At 42.8% G+C, this 27,436-nt stretch overlaps 3 protein-coding genes across 3 annotated transcripts; 1 reads left to right on the top strand and 2 right to left on the bottom strand.

Annotated features, from left to right (window-relative positions):
* Positions 1-5,338: 5,338 nt before the first annotated feature.
* LOC6614118 (neurochondrin homolog) lies at positions 5,339-7,923 on the bottom strand. Its single transcript, XM_002038536.2, has one exon. It carries the CDS (start codon positions 7,682-7,684, stop codon positions 5,513-5,515), a length of 2,172 nt encoding a protein of 723 aa, XP_002038572.1. The 5' UTR covers positions 7,685-7,923; the 3' UTR covers positions 5,339-5,512.
* A 9,278-nt stretch (positions 7,924-17,201) lies between these two features.
* On the bottom strand, positions 17,202-18,691 carry LOC6614117 (zinc finger and SCAN domain-containing protein 12). The gene is made up of 4 exons (XM_002038535.2): positions 18,548-18,691; positions 17,872-18,488; positions 17,680-17,814; positions 17,202-17,616 (listed from the first exon to the last, which is right to left on the bottom strand). The coding sequence occupies exons 1-4, from the start codon at positions 18,689-18,691 to the stop codon at positions 17,346-17,348; spliced, it is 1,167 nt and encodes a 388-aa protein (XP_002038571.1). The 3' UTR covers positions 17,202-17,345.
* Positions 18,692-19,602: 911 nt separating this feature from the next.
* LOC6614116 lies at positions 19,603-26,246 on the top strand. Its single transcript, XM_002038534.2, has 4 exons — positions 19,603-20,821; positions 20,885-21,127; positions 21,340-21,775; positions 21,831-26,246. The coding sequence occupies exons 1-4, from the start codon at positions 20,058-20,060 to the stop codon at positions 24,228-24,230; spliced, it is 3,843 nt and encodes a 1,280-aa protein (XP_002038570.1). The 5' UTR covers positions 19,603-20,057; the 3' UTR covers positions 24,231-26,246.
* The last annotated feature ends 1,190 nt before the right edge of the window (positions 26,247-27,436 follow it).

The raw sequence follows: 27,436 nt of genomic DNA, 5'->3' as shown, positions 1-27,436 counted from the left end.
TTTTGAATTCGATTAATATTTTAGTTGGCAGATAAGGCTATCAATTTAGTTCTTACACCTAACAAAAAATCACTTAACTTCTATTTAAATTTACCTTTTTATTTTCGATATATAAAATATCTTGCTATTTAAAGCTAGATCTTGCTTCTTTTTTATCATAACTAGCCATTTTACCAGTTAAACACTGCAACCCGCTTTAGACAGTTGGTTCACCCCATTAGTAAGCGTCTCAGCCTCTGGTTCCATGTGCGTTTCCACGTTCAATTGTGTGTGTGTGTGTTCTTATGTCAAAGCTGAATGGAAAAGAGTAAAAATAAAATGTGTAAGGGTCGAGATAAAATGCATTGTTTCAGGAAGGCGAGAGAGGCAAGCAAAAATGGAAAAGGGAAAAAACTTTTACACAAAATGTGTAAGAATTATTGGGGGTGATGGTGCATGCAAGGCAAAGGAAATTGCCTATATGGTTGTCAGGCTTTTTCATTCCAAACTTAAGTAGATATTAGAGAAGCCAACACTTTTGTCAGCTAATTACATAATACGTAAATTTATCTATTAAAATGCATATTATAGCAACTAACACAAAAATTTCGTTTCACATAGTAAATATGTGCTTCCTGTGAAGAGTAGGCAACCCTGGTCTATGTGATTGCCGTTTCCTTGGCCACCTTGGAATTGCGGCAATTAACACATCAATGTACGGCGATATCGATGGTGGCCCACCACCGCCATGTTGCCAGCCATGCCCACTTCCATTCCCACGCCCACATCTACCAACCGCCCACGTTACGGAATAGTCTCCAGAGAAGGAAATAAATTATTCTATTTGAAAGCTTTTAAAGCGTCCACAGTCGGCTAAGGCTGCTGGCATTAAAATGCATTTATTTGAATTTCTTGTTGATATCGAAGAGCAAACAGAAACGACGCCCACTTGCAGTATTTATTGTGTTTCCAGTTGGGCAGAGGCACAACCTAACCTTTGACGCTGCCTTCTGGAGGATGGAGGAGCACAGTTCCCACCCCACTGGACCAACGGCTCCTCCCACAATTCGAGCCCTTCCACGTGCGGTCTTTTTTGGTACATAACTTGATAATTTATTGTGTTACGTATACGCAGCGTGGGCGGGCAATCGAATTGAAATGAATTTGGAACAGCAGATGCAGTGGGGTTAAAATGTTTCATAAACGTTGCCAAAGGACTTCAAACCTCCCTAGAAAAAGTGCAATTGTTTCGCTTTGTTTCGAACTTCGATTGCTGGGTAATTTAATCCTTGTTTGGCGGGGATTAGTTGTTTGTGCCACCTCAAACTGCCCGAAACTGTAATAAAAATTATTTATTGAAAGGCAACAAGTGCACTTATCGAGTGACCTGCTTGCCTAAAGCGAAGGCCGCGAATTTTGACTAAGACGGCGAGGAGGAAAAGCGCAATGGGTGCAATTAGTGTCAGCATAATGGGGTTCATAACTGTGCAAATATTTCAAACTCGAAATATCCTCATAGACAATAAGGCAATAATAACTTCAATAGCAATTATCGTTAATGGTTATGGCCATTTAAATTTAACGCATCATTAACACGCCGAAGAAAATAAACAACAGAAACAGAATCCGAAACGGGCTCGCGCGAAGAGCTTTAATGTGTGCAAAGCGAGCTTTGGGACAAAAGCTCCAGCTCGGAGCACCAAAGGCAAAGAGAAAGTAAGAGAGTAAAAGCGCTGCCGCGTTGGTGAAATTCGCTTTCTTTCGCTCTTCGACTTTCGTTGCCTACTTTTGGGCGTCAGTTTTTATGACCGTTAACCCACGACCAATTGCCAGCTGAGCGTGATGACAAATTTAATTACCAACACCCGAAATAATAAAAGGATCCCCTGAAAAACACCCACAGGAAAAAACGCGAAGCTGCTGCTGCTCCTGCTGACCGAATGCGATAATCCGAGTTCAATGGGACGTATTTTATTGTATTATTATAACGTATTTTATTGCAGTTATAAAGCGTGCGACATGCGTTTCCAATTCGACAAGGTCACGGCTTAAATTTTGAAGGGACTCAATTTGCAACTTAACCCGATATCCGTCCGATATCTGCTCGGGATTAAGTTTGAAGGCCCCTTCAGCGGCATATGTTGCTGATACTGTTCTGCTTGTTCGGATACTTGCCAGTTGGAGCTGACAAGTGTCCTGAATAATTTATGACTTGCCCCGTTTGGAGTGCAACATCTGCTTCTGCTACCTCGATGTCCACCGACTCTGAATTAATTTTAATTTGCTGGGGACTCGAAATTCTTCAAGACCAATTCCCCGCCGCTTAGAAGACGGAGGTGCCAAGGGCACTCTTTAACGCCCATCCCCCCGTCGGTCATTACGTTCAATTGGAAATTTGTGAGCAGCTTTTACTTGATATTCCATTATTATTGCTTGGGGTGGAATCCGATCCAGACTTCGTTTGGGGTGCGCATTTGCGCGTGCATCATCCGCACCCTTTTCACTTTAGCAATTGCTTCTGCTATTGCGGGTGATACTTGCACCAACAAGTGGCAATTGAATCTGGCAATCAAATCCGCATGATACTGTTATTGGGTGTTAAGCAGGGGCTAAATGGTGCAAAGTCCTTCCGCGTAAACTCCTCCGATGACCATTTTCAGCTGCCCCAGTATATTTATCCAATTCTCACTAACCGACTTTAGGTTAAAAGCTGGTGCCATTTGTTGTCAGTTTGCAATTATTATTCCTTCCCTATAAAATAATAATATAATAACAATAAAAGTATTTGAGTATTTTATGAATAATATAATCTATCAACAATTTGCTGATTTTATGTTTTCTCAGTTCATGCGGCTTTAATTGTTCCCGTTGAAAGATGTACGCAAACACATTTTCCGCATTTCGAATCTCATTTGAATGCCTTATATTTCGAATATAATGAATCAGTATTAAGGTCAGAATGAACCATTATATACTACATACACTATACAGTTAGTAATATAGAACACAAGAACTTTATCCAATGTCCTGAATAGTGCGAATAGGTAAGTAAAATTTTAATTTTTTATAAAACCGGCTGATGATCCCCGACAGCGGCTGTATAAACATATTTATCCCATCCCACAGGGCGAAACAAAGCTTACAACTTAAGAGGTTTGCTTTGTGGACAGGGATCCTTGTCAACGAGTCCTCTCAAAGCGTTGCCATGAAGTGCGGACTTGGCATGAATTTCTGCCCGCTTCGTCGTTTCATTACCTTTTTTCCAACTTTGTTTTCATTTCATTAAGGTGGCAACAAAGTCGTAGAATGCTACTAATTGCAATCAAGGTGCCTTCAACTTGTTGCTGCAACAACCTCTTGAATCCAGTGCCACATGAGCTCTTCCTCCCAGCCTTTTCACTTTCTCCGGGGCTGATTGAGGAGTTCACTGGCAAAATTAATGAATCATTGAGTGCCGTGCCGCAATGCCACCTAAAAACCAGTGCTTTAAGTCATAGATATGCGCTTGACATTTGTAATTTCTTTCACGCAGTTGTCGGCCAAAAAAACCTTTTAATTTTAATTAGAAGCAAACACATTTAAGCCCGCAGAACACAAACAGAAACGGAAAATGCCAGCGCATGTTTGCTAGCCCAAAAAATGAAGTAAACAAACAGCAACAAAAATAAAATAAAAATAAAACACATTCTCCCGTACACATATACATATATATTTGTATATATTTTATAGCTTTGAGCCGAACAAACAGAGCAACAAAATCAACAAGCAGGCGACGATGCTTCAAAAGCCAAAGGCCCCCTTTATTACCTTTGTCAAATGCACAAATAGCCGAAAATCCAAAGCCACTGCCGGGTGGTCACCTACTCCTCCGATGCTCCTCCGAATTGGCACAGCTAAGCAATTCCGGTGACAAAACACAACAAACGGCTCGGTTCAGGCAAATTTACACATTCTGTGGACTGCCGACCAAAAAGCAAAAAGTGAGGTGGCCATGGCCGAAAAGGGTTGAAACTCAAATGTAGCGAAGAGCCAAATATCCGAGCATCTGAAGGTACACAATAAAATATTATATCGTAATAAAACCCAGCGCCCATCGCCCAGCCCTCTGATACGGAAGAGAAATGGCTGGCAGGTGTTGAGCGGGCGCAGGACTCCCATAGTGGATAGCAGATAGCACGATTGAGCGATACTTTCGCATAATATGTATGGTATGGTATTCCTTGGGCCAGAAGCAGGAGCGGAGCAACACGACAGGCGGCGCAATATGTATTTAAGATTTATTGGAGATTTATGCCCGGCTTTGCTTCGCTTAGCAGCTGCTGCCTCACCATCTTCTCCGGCTCCAGCTCTATTTTCATTCATGGCTAACAAGCAATTTAGCCTCGCAGCGGGAAAATCCGCTCAGATCCAAAAGCCAGCCGATAAGCCCTTTAACGACAGGCATTTCAAGAGAACATACTAACAAGCAGCATTAATTATTTAAATAAAAATTAAATGGTGAACCATCATTGATTGTATTGTATAAATGATAAAAATAAAAATGAAGGGAAAACTTAATTTAAAAGTAGTTTAATGAGGTATGTGCAAAGTGATATCACATTTCCGCATTTCCTTATTACTGCAGGCTTAAATTAACTAAATTGGAAAAAATATCATTGCAAATTAAAAAGCCTTTCACGTTGATTAAAGCCTTTAAAACGTCAGAAGCAGTAATTTGGGGAAAATAAACAAATATTCCACAGTGTTTTGATGGTTTTCAATATCTAATTTAATTAACTGTGCTAAGCTAATAAAGCCCGGTCTAATAAACTAAAATGCTTTCATTTTAATTACTTTACTGAAAAAAACGTGCATCAGAAGTTTATTACCGAAATCGATGTTTTCCTTATGTTTGTTTATCTGCACAACTCATCCCACGGCGAATGAGTTGTCCTCCGAAATGTTACATGCATTTCCCGCTCCACAATTGTTGGCCAAAAAAGTTGTCACTTCACGTCAGCACATTATTAATTCGCCGCTTCCGTTCCATTCCATTCCATTCCGATGCGAACAAAAAGTTTAGCTGCATGTTTTTAATTAAATTTCACTTATTATTAGTATTATTTTCGGTCAGCCTTTGCACTCGTCATCGTTGTTTAACGCTAGTGTTTTATTTTTTCTCTAGTATATACGAATGTGACGTGTTTTGGCCGTACATATTGCTTTTGTTCTTAAATAAAACGAACAACAAGAACGAAAACCAGCAAAAGTTTCAACTAATTCCGCTGAGTTGGCCCGAACAAACGAAAACGAGAACGAATGAATGGCAAAACATTTTGATGAGAGAAGCCAAAACTGAAAAACGAAATTTATATCCGGATGTGTTTTTAAAATTGGTTTATTTATTTTTTTTTTTATAAATTTAGGTATTTAGTCATTAAAATAGAGCATATAAAATAGAATAAAATCCATACAAAATATTTTCCATTTTTCGCTGGCGCACAAATCACACACAAAAAATGCCTCTAGAGAAACAGAGAGTGCCTTGCTTGGCTTAGTCGCCGAAGAGCTTCTTGCCCAGATCCATCATCCTGTGATTGCGGCAGACCCGCAGGGCATCGGCCTTCTTGAGCACGGCCTGGACATCGCCGTTCACGTCCACCAGTTGGGACAGGAAGTCCTCGTACGCGGATTTAACGTTAGCCGGCAGGGTGCCGATCTTGACCTTCTTCAGGGTCTTCACAATGCCCTCTGCCCAGCCGGACTCCAGGGCGAACTCGGAGAGCCATGGCACCAGAGGTAGCACGCCGCACATGGTCTGCATTCCCAGGAACCAGAGCTCCGACAGATCCGACCAGTAGCCCTTGTAGGCAATGGACACCACCAGGGCGGTGGGATCGTTGCTCTCATCGATGTTGTAGGCATCCCAGAGGAAACGGATGGTGGCCTGGATGTAGCGACAGATGGAGAAGTCATTCTGCTTCACCTTCTTGGACTGCTGCTTAAGCAGTAGAAGGCCCAGCACAGCCAGGTTTCCATGGATGACCAGGTTATCGGGCGTATCCTTCAGTTCGGGTAGATTCTCCACCACGAACTTCAGCAGATTGGCGAAAGTCGGTCCATCCTCAGCCTTCTTCGGCTCCAAGACGGTGAAGTTCATCAAAATGTTGGACAGCGCCACTATGGCACTTCTGGCCACCTTCATCTCCGCCTGCTGCTCCGGAGTCGGTACCGGATCGGGCTCATTCATCCGCTTCAAACGCTCAGCACGTGGGATTGGCGGTCTCTTCCAGTGGGCAATGCTGAAGTAAAACTCCAAGGATTCCAGCAGCACCTCGTCCTGCTTATGGGTGAAGAGCACTCTCCTGGCATCCTCCTCCACTGCAAAGTGGCACAGAGCCGGAAGCATGATCCGCAGAACATCGATAGGTGGTTCCCCCTCCCTAGTTCCTGCCCTCCAGGTCTTTAGCTCCTGGAAACTCTCGTTGGCCACCTTGAGCATGAAGGGCAGAAGCTTGTAGATGGCCGGTCTCATGGCCGTTGTCTCCTGGGCTAGCCAGGCGGACAGAACTTTCACGATGGCAAACACAAACTTCTTATCTTTGGGATTAGTGCTTTCCCTGATCTTGTCCTGGCTAACACGGGTCAAAACCGCCAGAACCTGGTTGAAGGCGCCCTTGAGAGCCGTGTAAGTGGTCTGTTTCTCCTTGGGCTCTAGGTCCAGCTGATCCGTAGCCATATACTCAATGCAATGCTCCAGAATGGAGAAGCAGCAGGTGAGCAGCTCCGCCTGCTTGAAGGTGGTTTCCAGTTTTTTCTCATCCATCTGCATGCGTACCTCGATGGCTCCCAGTTGGAGGAGCTGCAGGAAGAAAGTCTTCTGCTCGTCCATGAAGGCCCATTGAATGCCCAGCACCTGCAAGGTGGTGGCTATCAGATGCAGTGCAGGATCCCTTTGCTTGGGACCAATCTTGGCCTTCAGAATATCGCCACAGCCCTTGAACAAGCTCTCCGGCCAGATCTGGCCCTCCAGAGAATTGATCACAATCTCACGACGGCAGGTGATAAGGATATCAGCCAGGATACGGCAGAGCTCGTACTTTCTCTCCGTGTCGTCGGTTTCCATGTCCAAAGCGATCCTCTGGATCAGAGCATGGAAGGCAGTGGGATCCTCGGGCCAGGATACCACTCCAAACTGCTTAACGAGCAGCACAATCAGGTGCAAGGCCTCATCGGTCTGGAAACTCTGGGCGGAGTAGATCTGGGACATCTTGGGTATGGCTCCGGTGGCTAGAAGGGCCTGCTGACCAGGCTCATGGCTAGCGATGCTCTTGAGGCAACTGTACGCCTCGCTGACCACGATTAGGTTATCCTCGTAATCCTCGTCATCGGCCTGCTCAACGATTTCCAGGAGCGTGGGTATGGCGTCGATGATGTCCTTATGGGTGGCCAGCTCCTCCTCCTGGCAAAAGCACGTGAGGATCGAGAGAGCGACACTCTTGTAAACTAACGGCGGGCAATCGTTGGGCAGATCCTTGGACACCAGCAGCTTCTTGAGGAAGGGAAACCCTATGGCCTCGAAGAGCAGCTTCTTGCCCGCCGCATTGCAGTCCTTGCCCTTGACCAGCTTGGTGACCATAAAGAGGGCGGCGAATTTTTCAGTGTCGCTCTTTGTGCCCTTCAACAGGCTGGCGCACTTGCGCACGGGCTCCGGCACGTCCGTCATCCTGGTTTCCGTCTCTCCTCCGGGTGTGTATTTCACGGACCGCCTATGAACGGTCTGTATATTTATCCGCTGCTCGGATATATGTGTGCGACGTGGCCTTCTATTAATATCTCCTCACACTTTCACTTGGCTACAGCTTTCCCGTTGGTTCTTCTTCTCCCGCCGGATACGTTTTCCTCTGATTTCCTTGGCTTCTGGTTCTGTGTCCTCGCTCGTCGACGCACTCTCGCACACTGATCGCCGCCAGCGGAAAACTCGCGAGTGGCTTTCCCAATTTTCCAAAAGCTATGCAGCTGTTGCCGTTGCCGTTCGGGAAAACCTACACACAATTTATTTATACACGGATTCTACACCCTACTACTCAGGCAGGGATCATGGATTATGTCTTCATGGGAATATCTACAAATCTTCTGATAAAATTAAAGATTGTTTAAATTAAATGGTTTGACTGTCTATTAGATAACGATGTTATCAAATCCTCCTTGTATCTGGGTTAAATTGATTTCAATGTTGAAGTATAATTTGGTTGATTAAGTAAGTAAAATTATATTGAGATTTTATTCATATTGAATTCATATTGCTTAAAAAGGGTATTCAATTGTTCGCAAAAGCTTTTTTATGACTTCAGCCTATAGAATTTGAAAATCACTTGAAATCAAACTAATGACCAATGCATTGCTCTTCGTTCTCGGCTTTTCCCAACGCTTTTCCACTCTCGCTCATTTTCCTCCCGCATTGCGCTCTTCGGAGCACCGTTGTATATATTTAGAAAATGATTTTCCTTTTTTCCGACTTCTTCGTGTTTACATTTTAGTCAACTGTGAAATCTTCGCTGCCGGCTGCATTTCTTCCAGAATATTTTGAATACGTGTTTGCATTCTCCGCAGCACATAAGCTCGTATGTGGTGGCCACAAATATCCATTGAAATATATGTATTTATTTCATATATATGTGTGTGTATCTGAAATAAATATAGGTGTGTCGGCATCAATGTCCAGACATTTAAATAAACCACTCCGTGGAGCGTGCTACAGCAAACAAAATACACATATTTTTATACGCATAATTTATACATTAACTTAGTTATATAGGCACATTGTTTTACGCGTATGTGGATCGAACATTTGCATATTTAATTTAAGTGCAATGCTTTCTGCTTTTCACTCTGGGGTCAATGAATTTAATTGCACATTGCACTTTGTTTAAAATTAAATTTATTTGTATGACATTAATTTCAAAATATAGTTATTTTTAAATGTACACATGCTGATTTATTGTATATACTTATGCCCACCAAATGACACACATTTATGCATCGACGTTGGTCGAATACCAATTATAGTTATAATTAGTCATATACAATCGAAAAATGTATTCATTATTATGAATTATTATATATCTATCTACATGTTTTTGTGCAAAAAAGAAAAACAGCTGTTTTATATATTTTACACTGACAACGTCGCGCGAAAAAGACATCATGCGTCTATTTATTCTCACGGCATTTAATTCCCTTAGCAAAATTTCAGATATTTATTTGCTAATGAGCCATGGCATCTGACAAAATTTCGGAATTCTGCTCAATGGCGAGAGAAAACTCTTGGCATTTTCCGCTCGCCGCTGCACATATAGCCATTAAATCTTTAGCGCGGAAAAGTCGGTTATTCGGGCGCCATTGGTCATAATGCAAATGAAAAACTTTATCCATTGTGGACTATTTACTATCTCACAAAATGCAAATTTGTCTGGGCCAGGGAAGCCCTGCTCGATTCTAGTTGCCAGAACATATATGTACATATATATAGTCCACATATGGATGCGGATGGACCAGCACTCGACCCGCATTGGATCCAAATCGGATCCCATATCGCTGCTGTTTGCCTTTGCTATTATTATATTGGCGGTCCTGCCAGCGACATGGACCAAGTGGTCGTTGAATGTGGTCGTTTGACCGTTTTTGGGCAAACGCGGCTTAATTGCATTGCTAGCAATTTCAATAATTGGGTTATAACGAAATTGATTAATTTTTACATTTCACTAATTATGCGCCGGCCAAATCCCCGGCCATTGTTATAATAATAATTATAAGCGGAAATATGCTGGCCCATCTGCACTCTTGTGTGCGAGTTTCGATTGCCACACTCCAGTTGCCTACTTTAAGGCGTTGCTGAAAAGTCAGTTTAAATGTGGAAACAGGGCAGTGAACTACTGGGAAAAGTGTCCCACAAACTGGCAACTTGCTCGGCCACACCACTGCTGCCTTATCTAGCTCGGTACATAACCAGGAAGAGGCAACATCAACATCTATAATTGAAATAAATCGCTTGACAAACGATGCTGGGAAGCGGACTGACTGGCAGGGAAACTGAAAAGCAAAGCTCACACAAGGTGGACCAAAATCGGAAAGGAGGCAACCAGGACAAAAACGAATACACTCTTATCACTAATCACTAAACCAAGTCAAACCCAACCAGAAAAGGAAAAAGGGAGCCGCCAATGGAAGAGGTTGCCAACTGTACACCCAGGAAAATCAGACCATCTCACGTTTTTTTTACTATGTTTCTGGTTTTCTACAGTCTAAAAAATATTTAGAATACTTATAAAAATAATAAAAGAACTCAGTTCATTCTTAGTAATTCTTTTAAAATAATATTTGATTAAACTTTCGAATTACTAAAAGGCAAAGGTAGAGCTTTAGCATTATCATAACCAATTGAATCTATTAGAAAGTATAAAACCTATTTCCTAAATCCCTTCCTTATAATTAAACAGTATGGAATTTAGTACTTAGAATCTACTTTTAAACAACAGCTTCTATTATAATCCTGGGTTGATTTCCTCTGTTTACGAACACCAGTGATTGACACCAATATTTCTCCGGCTACTCAAAATCGCACTCACAGTAGTCCTTCCGCTTCCAAATCCGCTTCCTTCTTCACAAATCCTCCTTCTTCTGTGCAAATCGAAGGCTCCGAGCATCGATTTTCGGACAAGCTAGCGTTTGCAGAGCTGTTTCGAAATGTTTTGACAAATGATTTTGTTTATATTTTCCATTTCATCGAAGCCTCCGCTGGCGACACTTCGGTGGCGCCACCTCCCCATCGCCGGATTCATCACCTCACCCCAACCCAAAATCCCATAGATAACAATGCAGAAGTTTCGACTTTTAGCTGGCCTAGAGATCATCAACATTGATTTCAACTTTTCGATGGGAATGATTGTCATCATCAGTGTTGCTCCACCCAGGGAAAGTTTATTTGTGGGCGTGGCACTGGTCCAATTTGCAGCCACGAGGCCGCAAAAATAAATTGTCTGTCATTACGAGCTTTAAGTTGGTCAACGAATCATTTTCCTTTCAATGAGCTTGGGTTCAGACGGAGTCCCATTTAAGTTAACCGAAGTGTTTGCTGTCGGAAATTAATCTTTATAACGTCGTTCCCATTTTATAAGGGCAAACAGCGCTCATTATACTCTTAACAATTGAACAACTTATGGCAAAGATTGGGTAAATACAAAATAATAATATTGTGGCGATTTATATACAAGTATTTGTCAAATTTATCATTAACGGATTTGAATTTACAATGTGGAGTTAACTATTCTGTTATGCTAAACGAATAAGAGGCGTTATTGGAAATTGAAATATGAAGTGATATGAGAACATTTTGTTTATATGGCATATTCTATTATTTAACAAAAAAGAAAACAAATAATTTAAAAAAAAAGTGCACACGACTGAGAACGCCAGCGGCAGTTAAGTTATGGGCTTTCAAGTGATGTCTCCAAGACTGGCTAATATAAAAATTAAATGGATTTTTTAAGATACTTAAAATAACAAAAAAATAACACCGTGTATAAGAAAGAAAATGAAACAGTAACGTCCGCATGTTCAGGAATACGTTGCTGGAAAACTAAGAAAACTTAAAACACTTTGGCTTCTGAATTGGCTGCAACCCCATGAGCAGAAATCCACAGCTGGGCCCAAGGACACGGAAGTGAGAACCACTTCGCCAGCAAGAACTCGGCCACCACCCAGAAGATGAGTTCAAAATAATCAGTCATACACGTGCACATCGTTGTTCCTCCTGTTTGCAGATTCGATTTCCCCACTTTCGGACCTTTTTTGGCTGAGAGCGTGTCCTGATTGTTTGCGAAGGCTGGCACGTGTCAATTTATATTTAAATTTGAATGCAAAAACCGAATCAGAATTCCAGCGTACTGAATAGAATTAAGTTTCAAACGCCGGCTGAAAACAATCATATTTTGTGAAAAGCATCTGACGGCTGCTAACGGTTTTGGTTTACACAATATTAATGGCTGATTAATGGGAGCGAAAGGCAGCTGCGGAAGGAGCGTATTTTCCTGAAGGATTCAGCACGTAAACCGATTCACTTGGAACATCTTCGAACAGGTTGACGTTCTGGCAGAAGTAATCCGAGTCCGTGCACCTGAAGAAACGCACTTCTTTGCGATCAAAACATGAAATTAACATTACTTTTTTAAATATTTCAAGCTTTGCTCTTACCAAATAAGTTGATTTAGAAGAATAATCAGCAAATAAGTTGTAATTGATAGTGCTTTTCTAGGGAATTACACTTTTGAGCAAACAAATTTTGAGTGTGATTTGGTGGTGGGTCGTCATCCTGGTGAACTTTTGTAATTGCGGCTCCATTGTTCACTGGAGTTGTATTGTGAGCAACAAGAGAAGTGGCAAAAGTGAGCGGGGCTCCATGGGAAATTGGGGGTCCTTCCTGGCTGGAGTCGGCAACAAATTATGCAAATCCCCTTTTGAATGGCTTATCCTTCATGAATTTATATCGAAACGGAGGGCCAATGACGACGCGGCTTTAAGGCCCCGGTCACTGGAACAATAAAAGCTCATTTGTTGCCATTATCATTTCACTAACAAATAACAAATCATCGAGCCAACCGGCCGTTATCCTTGGGGGCAAGGTGGCATCCTTCGGCGGGAAACCCGAAACGTGCTCACCTCAACCGCAGCAGCAGCAGTACGAGGAGTAACAACGGACGGCACGCTGAGGCTGCAGAAACGGCTGCCAATAAATTCTGTTAATAAACCAAAAGTTGTTAATTTAAATGATTTATATCTGAAAAGGAGGAAGCGAGAGGGAGAAAGGAGCCGAAGCGGAAGTGATGAAGCCGGTGGGACCGAAATCCCCTCCAGACGACGGGGCAACGCGCCCGTTATTGCTGAGCCTCAAAAATTCTCGTAATTTGGCATAACCTTTTAGGCAGCGCCACAGGACCAAAGAACCCTATTCGCCACTGCTTGTTTGCTCAGATACACTGAAGAAAACTAATAGTTTATAGAACAATAATTACATTACATTCATTATTTGATTACATTTTAGGTAAAATCCCAAACACCTGCTAACATGTTCCTCCAAGAAGCCACACAGAAACATAAGAAATTAAAAAAATGTGCATTAAATGCCTGAAAATTAAGAATCATAATAATAGGGGAATATTAAGATATAAACTTTTTACCCTGTACCCTGTACCCTTCCACACCTTCCCCATAGCATCCTCCTCCCCGGCCGGTCGTTCCTGTGCAAGTTTTGCGTGGTCGGGCAATAGGTCAAAGTCGGTGTGCCACTGGATGGCTGGTATGCTGGAGCTTGGAGATTGGGTGGGCTGTCGGTTGCCGTCAGGTTAAACCAATTTACGTGGCCGATGTCTTCATCGGGACCGGGACCGGGTCCGCATCCGAATCCGTATCCGTGAGTCGTGCGCCGAGTGTCGTGTGTCATGAATTATTGCGCCTCCCGCAAGCGGCACAACTGTGCGTATGCGTAATTTGGCTAAGCGGACTGGACAAGGCCTACTGGGCCACCGTGCCACGCCCCATGGCCATGTGCCCCGCCCTTTTCGCTAATACATTACACATAGATACGCGAACGTATAGATATTTGGGCAGCTAGAGTTCTTAGGCCGAAAGAGAGTATAATGTATACAGCCATAAACGTAAATATGTATATATAAATTTATGCTCTTTTGTTTGCAGTCGAAATTATTTCATTTGTTTGCGTTTATTACAGCCAAATCTCATCCAATGTCGGCCATGTTTGAAGGAAACATCGTTCGTTTTCCACAGCGTTTACTTTTAATGGTTCGACGGCTTTTTTCATGGGGATTTTCCACATCTTAACTTTGGCCGAGACCTACAAATATTTGATGCTCCAGAGCGCCAGTTGTTTCGGGCTTTATTGATTGGCGGTGGCGTGCCTGGTTTATGGAGCATCCTTCCTGCCATCCCGACCCCTTTCCTCCAGCTCCTCCCCCCGCCACCGTTGATTGCTGCCCTTGTTTTTGCGTGGCTGTGAAGCGTGTATGTTGCGCTACATTAAAGGGGATTTCTCGGCATTTAAATGGGTTTCTCCTTTCAAAGGCTAGTATTTGTCAAGGATGCGATTAGTACTTGAAACAATTTAAATTGCATTTAGATTATTTGATCAGCGAATTGCGAAAAGTTCAATTAAAAATTTATTCATTTTATCAAAAATCCACCGCACAGAAAATGAGCATCTGCGTCCGTTTAATACCATTATTTATATCAGAGTAAACTTGAAACTTTCCCAAAAGTAGTATAGATAGGATAGGACCACTATATATTTCTGCCATAGGATTATTCGAAAAGTAAATAAAAAGGACCTTCGTTGTTGTTAGTTTTAAAGTGTTATAATTTTAAAAACACCCTTCTTATGATAAAATATAGGAAATTACATACTTTTCAACGAGTCTAGTATAGTATTTTACTCTACGTTAACGGGTTTAAAAATATACACCTCTTACTGATCACTCGATCGACGCAATATGGACATATGAAAACTATTTGCCTTAAATTACCCTGCAGTTCCATCCATCAAATTTTTACCAATGAATCACCGCTAAACAAAGACTTCGAGCGCTTAATCACCGCTCAATTTGTATGACAACAAGCGATGATTTTGACATTAGCTTGATCTAGGCAATAATCAATATGAAAAAAATCACATAAACACCGCTAAAAGAGCGCAAAATTATCGGTTTTATTCTGCGCTTTTTAAGTGAATTTTAACGGGTAAATCATCTTCTTATTCTTCGTTTTTTCACCGTTTTTTAATCAGCTAATCCCAACTCATTATTTAAGAGAGAAATTTTCATAGATTTTTCGTTGCCTACACATCAAAAAATCATCGATGCAACGTTAAGGAATCATTAAGGCATCATGAAGCTAACATCAAGGAATCCATTGTCTGGAATTACCTGGATTAATCAATTTAATGTGAAAATTCTTACCAATTTCTTAAACACTAGCACTCAATTAAAATTGTGTCTGCTTCTCAAAAAATCTTGTCGCAACTGATCCGCCATAAACGCCGCGTGCAAAGGGCACGCCAACGGAATCCGTTAATCCATTTTTTTTATTGTTTTTTCCCTATTGCTTATCCCCGTTACTTTTACCTACATACATTGTCTTTGCATGTTCCGTTTCTTTTGAGGAGAGAGATCTCGCGCGAGAGAGCCGGAAGAGCGTCGGTTGTGCTGGCGTGGCCGATGATTTTGTGATGTTTTTTCGTAGCGATGAATTGTGGAACTGCGGGTAATTACAGCTAATATCGAACATATTTAATTGTTTAATTCGCCAATGGAATAAAACGTTGTCGCTTTCTCACTCACATACTTGTTCTTTGGCGGATGCTTCGACTATGAGAAACTAATTTCCTCGGATGAGGCAACCGCAAATGGAAGAGCATCCTGTTGCACATGCATTAACCATGGCATCACGACATTATGCTAACTTACACACACACTCAGTGCTGCACCGCATACGAGAATGTACATTCATTCATACATACATACATAGCATGCACATATCCAGGCACAAGGAGCTCATCAAGTCTTCCGGTTTGTCGAGGATGTTCACATTGTTTATGCTCCGGAATAAATGAATATAAAGCATTTAGTTTACAGCTGCCATTTGACAAGCACTGCCCCAGTTTTGAACGAGTGGGCTGAGTGGGGCCTGGAAATGGGGGTGTTCTTGGTTTGCATCTTCTTTAAATAAAGTACATGAATTATGCAGAATATTCGATGGGAGCGAGCGAAAGTGACTGTGGAAAATGGACGAGTGGCTCCGAGACGGACTCCCAACTTTCGCCTTAGCCAGTTGGCAATGACACAAAAACTGGGAAATCAAATATGCAATTCAAAAACATTTCGTACTTCTTAAGAATTACTGTCTTATCTCTTTGAATTATTTCGAATCAAGCATAACTCTTTGCCAAAGCTTTTGAATTGTTTACAATAGTTTGTCGACCGGTCAGGCAGTTTCTTAAATTATTTGTTAATACTTTTGCTTTTGCTAAAACAAAGTTCTTCGACTTTTCACCTGCTTCGTAAGCAAGAAGTCGTTGGGATTTTCCAACGCGGAATTTGCAATTCAGCTCGTAAACTTGCTGATTTGTTAGCCACAGAAAAAGGTGGCGGGACTTGCGTGATGAGTCAAGTCCCGACTTTCCCACTCGATTTCCACAAATGCAAAGTCAGGGCCAGGTCAAGGACGGAGGTGAGCGCCTGAAAAGGGTTTTTTTCGGCTGGTGCGGGGGATATAAATTTGCAATTGATAGCCTGGACTGGCTCGTAATCAGTTTAAAAGGGCCGAATCTCAATTTGGCAATTGAGTTTTGGCTGACTGCGGCTGTGGCTCGACGTTCACACCCATAATCCAATCGTTTGAAGCGCTTTTATGGATTCGACATGTCAAATCGCGTGCAAATTTGTTAGAATTGGTTTTCCCAAGCTTCCACACTCCCCATTCTCGCCACTAGGAAAAATATCATAGCAGCTTCAAAAGGAAAATAAAATATGTTCTTAAACGTATCGCAATCCCAAAAAATAAGTTTTAAACTTCATTCCTACACCAAATTTTGGAATAAAAACATGACTTGCGCCTTGGGTACTAAATTTAATCAATTGTACCCAGCTTTGCTTGCAGTGTATCACCACCCGTAATCAAATACAAAGCCCCAGGGGCCGAAAGGCTTTACCATGTCCATAAGAACTTTTTTTGTTTCCACTAAAATGGTATATAATAATACACGGGGGAGTTAAAAAAAAGGAGACAGCGGCCAATGAAAAAAAAAGCATTCAAGTCATGTAATTTTGAAACTTCCTTTGATATTGGACATTTGTTGGTGCTTTCCATGCGCTAGGTGCAAATTGGGTTTTTTCCAATTTCATTTTATTTACTCACGCCGTCATGAAGCCACCCATATTTATTGCATAATTTTCAGCATAGCTTTCCACGCACACACGTTGCGAACATTGAAAAAATTTTACCAACTAGTACAACTAGATTGGCAGTTTTCTTTCAAAAATATGGTGCGGTTGCGTTACATCATTAAAATTTAAGATTTTTCTATATCAACATGTTTTAAAAATGTATTGCAATTATCAAATAAATTACATTTTTGAACCAAATTCCACATTCTGCTAAAACACACAAGTTTGATATTTTACTTTTAACAAAAATAACCTTTATTTACGTATGAAGATTATTCTTACAACTATAAATACGCTATTCCTTAGCGTTTAAACTAGTACTACTGATTATATGGGATTATATCTTATTAGTAGACTCTACTGCATTTGATTGCGTCAGTGAGCTTGAATTCGGATCTCGTTCCCGCCGCCCTGCTCGGCCACCATTTCCAACTTCATGCTCTCGGCCAGCATTACGGCGTTCTGGTGCAGTTTGGTCTCCTCGTGCTGGCGCATGTGATGCATCAGACGGAAGTCCTTGTTGCAATATTCGCAGCGGTACAGTTTGATGTCCGAGTGGATGAGCTCGTGCTTGGTCAGGGAGTGAGCGTAGGCGAACGCTTTGTCGCACACCTTGCACACGTAGGGCTTGATGCCACGGTGAACACTGATCGGAGGAATAAAATTAGTTATGTGTGGCCCATTTTGAGGCTTCTCCATTTCTACTCACTTTTCATGAGACTTGAGAACACTTTCGTAGAAGAATTGACGACTGCAGAAGCTGCACTTATATGGTTTGCTGCCCGTGTGGGAGTACATGTGCTTCCTCAGCTGCTCGCGCACCTGGAACTTGGCATCGCACAGTCTGTGATGGCGGGAGTCGGGTTAGCGATTTAACTTCAAATTTACCGACTGGACTTACTCGCATGTATATTGGCAGATGCCGTCGTGGCGTCTGCGATGCTCCATCATCCGGCCGCGCTTTTCGTAAAAGTTTCCGCAGACGTCGCAGATATAGCCGCCCTTCTCAGTGCCGTCCGATGTTGTTAGGGAGTTTAATCCACGACGGACCCGGCCGCGCCCGGCCTTCAGGCTTGCCTTGGCCGCCTCCTGCAGCACCAACTGCTGCGACGGTGTCTCTTCGAACTGCTTCTCAGTCTCCAGCACGATCTCGGTCTGATCGGAGCTCATCTCGATGGTGTAGTTGTCCTCCAAGTACTCGATGGTGTCGCCAATGCACTCCTGCTGATCGCTGGTGTCCACCTCCAAGTACTCCTCCTGCCCCTTTTCTTCCTGGTGCTCCTCTTCCCCGGTGGTGGTCTCCTCCACGATGTACATATCCTCGTCGCAGTGCTGCTGCGAGCCGTCCTCCTCCTTGATCATCATCACATCTGATTCGTCCAGCAAGCCCACCTCCCGGCAGTACTCCTCGATCTCCATCTGCTTGCGCAGCGCCTTCTCACGAAACTGGTAGGCCATGTTGAGTTCCACCTTGCAGGACCTGCAGATGCCATCGGGTATGTGTTCTCTGTCGTTCAGCTGCAGGATGGATGGATGGATGAATGGTCTGTTCGCATTGCGATCAGCGATTCACTTACATTGCTGTAAGAGACTCCCAAAAGTTGCATCAACATCTCGTTCGGCGACTCCTCGCCTTCCTCGCGGATCTCGTCTAGGCGCTGCAGTCGCTCACTGGGCTCCAGGCAGACCCGGCAGGTGTGTGGGGTAAGCTCGACGCGCATTCTGGAATCCTGCTCGAAATTTAAATTAAAAAACCGCTCGCGTAGTATTTTAGTGTTAAAATTTGTGTTGCTAAAGTGTTGTGTAAAGCGACTGAAAAAAGAAACGCAAAGACATCGCCATTTTCCTTACCAGGGCTGCATAGCATCGGCGGACACGATGTGGTTCATCTCGCTGGTTCCGAGAAGCGGATTAAATAAGTTAGATTTTTAGTTAAAAATCTAAAATACATGTTTGTTGCTTATGACAATTTATTTTGCATATTAAATATTTTGGAAAAAATTGTTCTTTTAACCGTTGCTAACCGATAACAGATATATTTAATTTAGAATTTATTTCAAATGAGTTTGAAAGTCCAACGTATATAAATAATAAAACGTATACAAATCAAGGAAAATGGTCTATTCCGCAGTGTGCCCAAAAACACAAGCAACTTGTAAAAACAGAAATAAAATATTAATAATTCAAAAATACTTTGTGAAAACATATATATATATATATATATATACATATATATATATATATATATTTTTTATATATACATATATCTATATAGAGTAGAGAATTCGATCATACAAATACCAACGACTTACATTAAATATTATTTATAGAAACAACAAATGCGTTTAAATTTGCCTTATCTTAAATAAAAAATATTATGTATAGCGATTAAATTTAGCTAGGAACCAGTTCTATGGTTCATTTTTTTTGACTTGAAACGATAACGATAACAGCACGATCACTAAAAGGCGAACGTTGCATGCATATCATAAATAAGCGAACATTGCGTATGGTGAATCAGCAAAATGAATAAAAATTATTAGTAATTCACTCATTTATTTAAGCGAAATCGCAAATACAACACCGTGTTTACATCCGAAAGCTCTGGCAAAAAAAGCACATTTCTCAATGCAGCAGTCTGGCAACGCCACATATTTTTCGAGACGCAGAACGCAAGATATTTTCTTATCTCTCGTTAAAAAATGGATTATTTCGGTTCAATCGGTGCGTATCTGGGAAAATCGCATGCTCGTTGGCAGTAAAGAACGCCACGCACTTTCACGTCCCACGCCCCGCGCACTCCCGCCTGACGGGAAAATGGGAAAGCAACTTTATCTGGCATCCGTATCTTCGTCCGTCGCTGCCGTCAAAATGTTCGTCGCGCCAGTTATCGACTCGGCAATCTCCATCTCCTAAGGCACACACACACTCAATAGAACGCATCCAGCACTCACACAGGCAGCCACCTACGTAACCTGCCAGCGGAAGCGCCCTTAATCTTGGCCAGAAACCACAGCAGGCAGACAACAGCGAAGGAGCAGCAGCAGGCGGAGGGAAACGGAGGCGCCGCTAGCACTAGCACCTAACATGTCCGAGAAGCACGGCCAGCTGGGTGCGCAGTGGACGAAATCAGCGGCGCAAGCAGAAACAACAGCACCAGTCTCCAATTCCATTCCCATACCTCAACCGATCCCCGTGGCACTACCACTCCAGAAACCCAACGCCAATCCCTATGGGAACTGCAGTCTACAGCCCGCGGACATAGTCTACAGCGCAACCAGATTTCAAGGACCTGCTATCCATGCCAAGGGCTCCCCTTTGACCATTACGCCCGTGGGCCCTGTCGGCGGAGCACCTGCCTCCGCCCAGATCTCGCCCACGAGTCACACCCATGTACCTGTACCTGTAGCCACGCCCAGCGGCTTTGTGCCGCCTCCGTTTTCCAATGCCGCTAGCGCCAGTGGAGGTGTCTCCACTTCCGTGCTTACTCCGAATCCCTTTGCCACGGCAACTGCAAATGCTGCTGGCCTGGCCTTTGCCAATGCCTTCAACTTTAGCACAGCCCAGCAACTGGGTCTGGGCAAGATCATGCACGCCATGGGCGGAGCAACAGCAGGAGTGCCATCGGCGTCAGTACCAGTCACCACAACTCCAGTGACAGCTGCTCCTTCGGCCCCGACAATAGCTGGGCCACGGCATCCGAACGAGGGCGTGCCAGCGGCCAGTGGAGTGATAAACTCCACCATTGCTGAAAACGTAATGAATGCTTTGAGCAACTCCAACTCAGCGGGATCAGTGCCCAGCGAGGAGAAGATGAGAAGGGTGCTGCAAGTGATTGAGACCAGCTTGGAGTAAGTATTACCTGAAGAATCTTATGCTTATCCTGGCTAATTTATGTGTGTCTTCCCGTTCAGCGACAATGCGAAGCTGCAGATTTCACAGATCCTAGAGCGCGTCTCGGGGCTAAAGCCCATTGAGAAGCTATTCCTCTATCTTCGCTTGCCTGGCGAGTGCGCAGACACCGATCCGCTGAGGCAGCCACAAAATCCACTGGGAACGCGCTCCGAGATTAACCATACCATCAATTGGGTGCGTTCCCATCTGGAGCACGATGCACAGGTGTCCATACCAAAACAGGATGTGTACAATGATTATATGTGAGTTCTTTTCATTCTTATTTGGAGCATTACTGAAACGAAGACGGTAACAGTGAAAATGTATTTCATTCATTTTCATTCTCTTGGTTGGAAAGTCTAAATATAAACAAAAATGCTGCAAATTAGTTGAATAATCATACTATTCCTATCAGTATTTTAAGCATAGCCCTACCAAAAATTAATAATTGGTTAATTTCACCATTCATTTATAGAGCTTATTGCGAACGGCTCAGCATTAAACCTCTGTCCACAGCAGACTTCGGCAAGGTGATGAAGCAGGTATTTCCGGGCGTTCGTCCCCGGAGATTAGGGACGCGTGGAAACTCTCGCTATTGTTATGCGGCAATGCGGAAAACCACCAAGCTGACGCCCCCGCAACTGCCGCAGCTGTGCAAGACGGAACAGATCCTATCAGGTGATTCCAATTCGGACCACAGTCAGCTAACTAGTGCCTCCAGTTTGGGTGGCTTACCATCGACTCCAGGTGACTCTGAGTGCTGGGATGTGGTGCGCAGCTGGGCAGAAAAATTGCTAAACACTAAGCTAGAGAGCGTGGCGGATCTAAGCGCCCGTATCAAGAGCAACAATGCAACAGTTTCTACAAAAAAATACACTCCTCGGGAGCCCAAGGAGAAGCGAGTTTTAGCAGTAAGTTTCAAAATATTCTCTAATTAGAGATTCCTAATGCAGTATTCCTTAACAGGACATTGGCCCTTTGAAAAAGCGGCGCAAAAAAAAACGCAAGGGATCCACATCCTCGGAATCCAGCTGCAATCAATTGGTAACTGGCCAAGACGCGGGTAGCAGTCAGGAAGCCAGCGACGAACAGATAATGAAGATCAAGCAGGAGATCATCGACTCACCCATTCATCCCCAGCAGCCTCCAATAGGTTATCTACAGCAGGTAACGCCCATGAACCTAGCCACAGACCAGCGAAGCAGTAGCGCTGTCCGCAACCTCACGCCCAAAATCCTGGAGATGGGCTCGCCGGCCGTAGTACTCACCCAGCAGGAGGTATCCCCCACGGGCATCGTCATAAAAGACGAGGTGGAGGACTACACCTCTAATATCTTCTGCAAGAAGGTTTTGAAGGCGCAGCAGACAAAAGGATTCTGGGCGAATTCTCCAAGCAGTGGGACAACGAGCGGTGTTGCATTATTGGTTCCACCAACGATCACTACGACCTCGGCCACACCGCCACCGCCGAACTCTGGGACATCCCCAGTTCCGGGACCCGGACTTTCAATGGGCCCACCCTCACAGATGATGAGCACCAGTTCGGTGAGTCCGTCGAGCAGTGTGGACACCACACCTAAGGTGGCCTCCCGAAACCAAATGATGATTCTGAGAGCCAAGCGTTTGATGGCAGCGGAAAATGCCGCTTTGGCAACCGCCGAAGACTCAGGACTGCCAGAGAATCTGGGACTGCCCAGGGAGCGAGTGATAAGCATCTGTAACATGGACAAGCACGAGCTGGATGACTACTTTCTACCTGGCGAGGACGAGGAGAACTCCGAGGAGCCCGACAACGAGCTGCTCCAATATTTTCAGATGGGAGACGCTGAGGAAAAACAACTGAATTCCTTGGATGCTGCCGAACAGAACAAGAATCCACAAGAGCCACCGACGATGGGCTCTGCGCCGGAGGCGATGCCCGCCCCCGGACGCGGAGCAGCAGTCGTCGCCGCTGCAGCAGCGATGCTGGCGCCGGTGCCGGCACCTTCGATGTTGCCCGCACAGGCAGGAGTGGGTTCTGCCTCAGCGTCTCTGGCCCTAATGTCAAAAAAGCATCAACAGCAGCACCAGCATCAGAACCTGCAGTTGCAGCGTTCCAAGCAGCTGCCGCTTATCAGCAACAACAAGAGAAAGATCAGCCTCAGCAACGCCTCCAGCAATGGTAGCAACAAGAACTGCATTTTCCTACCCATTTCTCCAAACACCAATGGATCAGTGACTACACCAACAGCCACAGGGTCGGCGAATCCCAGTCAAAATTGCTTCGCTAGTCCCGGATTGACTAGGATGAAGCAAAGACCCAACTTGTTGAGCAAGCAGCAATCACTTGACTGCGACAACCGGGATCCCATGATAGGGGCTCATCGCAAGGGTCGAGGCTATGTGTACAGCTACCCTACAAGCACGTCTGCCTCCGCGCCACCGAGTCCATCGATTCTTCCCCAATGGATGTGTAGAAACTGGTCGCTAGGAGGCGGCAATACATCCAGCTTTGCAGACAGCAGCCACAGTGCTGATCCGCTGGTCAATCAGAACTCAATGGACCTGGAGACGAGTTTGGCGCTCGCGGGAGAAAATGAATTAGATACGTCGGAGATGCAGCGCTCACAATCGGTGCCGTTGTCCCAATTGCAACGAAGAGGCAGCCAACAATCGCCAAGCTTGAACTTCTACTCGGAGAACAGCAACAGTCAGCAGTCTGCGCCTCTGAAAGAATCAGGATTACTGTACGAGGAAGTGGAAGTAGACTCGCTTCTCTCCGCGAATTTCACCAGAAAGTTTAACAGCATAACCCAGCACACAGCAACAACATGCAGCTCCTCGGCGGGCTCATCTTCCGGCTACAGTAGTGGCGGTTCTGCGGGAATTGTTTCGCGATCAGTGCCCTCAACGCCACTGCCACATCAACAGCAAAACAGCCTCACATCGTTGAATGGAGGCGGCGGTGCAGCGTCCAGCGGAGGAGGTGTCATGGGAATTGGAAATGGAGGCAACTGTGGCGTCGGAAATGGCTTCTTCACCATCTCTGACTCCTTTAATTGGGAAGGATCTACGGCCAATAACAGTCAATTGGGTTACGCACACTCCTATAGTGCCCGCAATTCACTGGACATATCCAAGTCTATGCCAACGACGCCCATTGCAACTCAACGTTTCCGATACAGTCCGGCGGAGGTGCACCGCGATTTCCTCATAAATGGCAACACCATCGATAGCTTACCTTCATCTGCCTTTGCAGGAGGAGGTGTTCCGACGGATCCTACGCTGGCACTGAGCACGGACACCCTCATCGACGACAGTGCCCCGAGCAGTGCCGATGTGGTTGAGGCCATGATTGGTGTCACAGGCATACTCGACGATTTTTAGAATTTGCATGAAGAGAAAGCCCAGGGGGAGATCGAAATATCAGAGCAGCAGGAGCCGGATGCGGTGGAGGAGAACGAGGTTCAGTCAGCTGCAAAAGAGGATGCCAATGTGGTGGCCTGTCTGCTCCAGCATGTGGACCAATTGTAAATCCCACTATCATCCGCCTACTGCCGTATTGATGTCTCGTTTGATTAGTTTGTGTGTTATCTATTAAGTAGTTCTTTATTATTGTTCCTGTTCCAAGTATGTGAAATTTCCCTTTTGCGCAGTATGAACAGAAACTCGATATAATTCAGAAACTGGTTCATAAGCCCCTTGTCATCCCCCAAACATGAGCTTTCTCTTCGTGCCACGCGCTAGCTAAGAAACCCCCAACAAAATCCTATCTTCCCCCTGTTTAAACTAATCAACAGCTTAACTGTGCCTCTTATTGGTTTCAGAAGTGTCCAACATCATTAGAGGTGTGAGCTTGAGCCGACTTCTTTAATCTAACGTTACTCTCAGGCCTTGTTGTATGTATGCAATTGGCATATTGTTATAATTACTAAACAATAACATTAACACACTGATCACGATGGAGGGGCAGCCAGTCCGTTGCTGCCCCTGCTGTATGTAGTGCATAGTTTTATTGTTGAACAACATTACAAATGAAACGAACTTAAAGTCTGAATGAAGGAAACGTGTGCAGCGGTTTTAAAAACGAAACAAATTTACAAAATGTATCTGTAAACGAATGTACATCTAGAACTATAGAACCAAACCTCGGCGCTCGACGAGTTTGTCTTCCTGCGATCCTCGGTTGTACATATATAAGTATATATATCTATATATTTCTAGAGGGATTTCCACATGGATTTTAAAGTGGGTCGCAGGGAGCCAGTCTCAGTTCAAAATTGTCAAATTTAAATGTGTGTTTGTATGGTGTTGTAAGGTATCGAGAATAACGAGCTTCGTTAATTGTTCATCGACTGGTTGGGCTCCTAGGTGTAGTCCTTTGATTTTTCTTATCCAACTCCGATCGACATATTCTATTTGTTACACTATAAATTTATCTGTCTATCTTGAGTTTAATTCTTCTATTAGTTGTAAGTGTTTGTTTGTTATAACTGTTTACTGTATTTGTTTAATTCGCGTTGGTCGGTACGATCTGCGCTTAGTACTTTAGTTGTCCTGCAAATGAATTTCGCACATGTGTAATTCGAGTCTTCTAATTCCTGAATTTCTTGTTGAAATATCGTTTCTTGTGCCCAGTTTACTGAAGTCTTTATTTTCGTTTTAGCGCTTTGAACAAAGTTTAGCCTTAAATCTTCTTATTCATAATTCACATTGCAAATGAATGTTAATTTGTTTGTAAAACAAAGTAAAACATTACCGCTAACCTATTTTTGTTTTTAAACATGATTCCGCTTCTGTGACCAGATGTTTTTAAAAATGTAAAGAAAATAAATCATAAATGTGCCTCAGGCTTTATTGTAAAACAATTATATACCACAACAAAAATATAGATACAACCATACAAAAATGCATTAAAAACAAAAAGATAGCTACGTATACACACTTAAATAGATTATTAGAACGTTATACGAGTAAAATTAAATATACACTCATTTACAAAGGCAAGGATAGGGAATCAAATGAATTCGTTAGAACCTCAGATTAAACCATAAATGCATATTTATAGTCAACCAAAATACCAATACACAATAACCAGAACAGCACCCAGCCTAAAATAAACATTGTCAGCTGAATTCTAAAACTAAAAGCAAAACTTTAACGATTATTTATTTTTAAGCAGCGCCACCTACCCCGCATACCGCTTTGAACAACAACCAACAATATACGAGTAACAATAGCAATAGTCCTAAGCTAAATAAATAAAACATATTGTCACCGGGAACACTTTAGAGGAGATATATGCAATTATACAGAAACAATGCATTCAAGTTAAACGAACCAAAACTGTACTTTTTTATAAGATATTTGAATGACATAAAATACAAATAACAGAAACAAAAATGGAGAGTATTTATTGGTTTGGAAAGATGGCCTATATTTTTTTTAGATGTAAGGACATGGATATGCATTCTATAACCAAAGACATTCTGTGTTGAAACTCACAAACTTGAAATTATTTCGAATTTTAAAGATACCAGGACTTCATGCAGAAGAAGTAATATGAAATGTTTGTAATTTAAAAGTAAAGTTAAACGAATTATAATACTAAAATAGTATAGGGTGAGGCTTATATCAGTTACATGAATTATCTTTTAACGGATTTTACAAAATTAATTCTCATCTGATGCGATTTTTTAAGATTTTTTTACCCGATTCTTTTAGAGTAAAAAGGTTTGCGAAATTCGTATAAATTCGTATTTATCAGCTGGAAGTAAGAGTTTTCAAATCTTCTTGGTCAAAACCACAAGCCGAGTTGATCTGTCCATGTCCGTCTGTTTGTCCATCCGCTTGTCCGTCCGTTTGTCTGTCCGTATGAACGTCGATATATCGTCGAGTCCGACCCACATACAATACACCAGGATATTCGTTAATTATATGTTAATATTTTTTATTAAACGTTTAGGTTTAAAATAATAATATGCAATTAATATTTGTTAAATATACATAATAATACCTTTAATTGTAATATGCGTGTGTGCTCACTTAATGTTTTCTTCTGTTTCTTCTCCATTCGATAGTTTTACTGTTACGTTCTTTCTTTGCCGTTTTATACATTTTACATGTAAATTTAACTATTTAAGATTATATTATTTTATATGCATTTTACATGTTATTTATTTATTTGCTCAATAGCGCCAAAATAATAATATTTCATTTCCTACAACTTTTGTTGGGATCAGTATAATAATTTACGTATAAAAATCATTTTGCGCCTTGATGTACAAACTTCGTTCTTGACAGCATGTAGGTATTTTTTAATTTACTCATTTATTATTCATATATTACACTACGCTAATAGCACATTTGAAATTCCCTTTATTCGCTATAAGTACTGTTAATCATATAAGTTTTATAGTTCTTTATGTTTTGCTAAATACTTGTGGTTTATGCTGGTTTATTAAATGCTTGTAAATCATTTATTTCTCTGTTTACGGCTTAATTGGTTTCCTGATATTTTTAGCTCCCGCACTGCTTGCTCGTATATAATATATATGTATGTATATATCTTGTATATGCCTGCTATAATATAA

This window comes from Drosophila sechellia, chromosome 3R (genome assembly GCF_004382195.2).
Source record: "Drosophila sechellia strain sech25 chromosome 3R, ASM438219v1, whole genome shotgun sequence".
NCBI lineage: Eukaryota > Metazoa > Arthropoda > Insecta > Diptera > Drosophilidae > Drosophila > Drosophila sechellia.
Note: the sequence above shows the minus strand (reverse complement) of the source record. Positions and strands in the feature narration are given on the sequence as shown.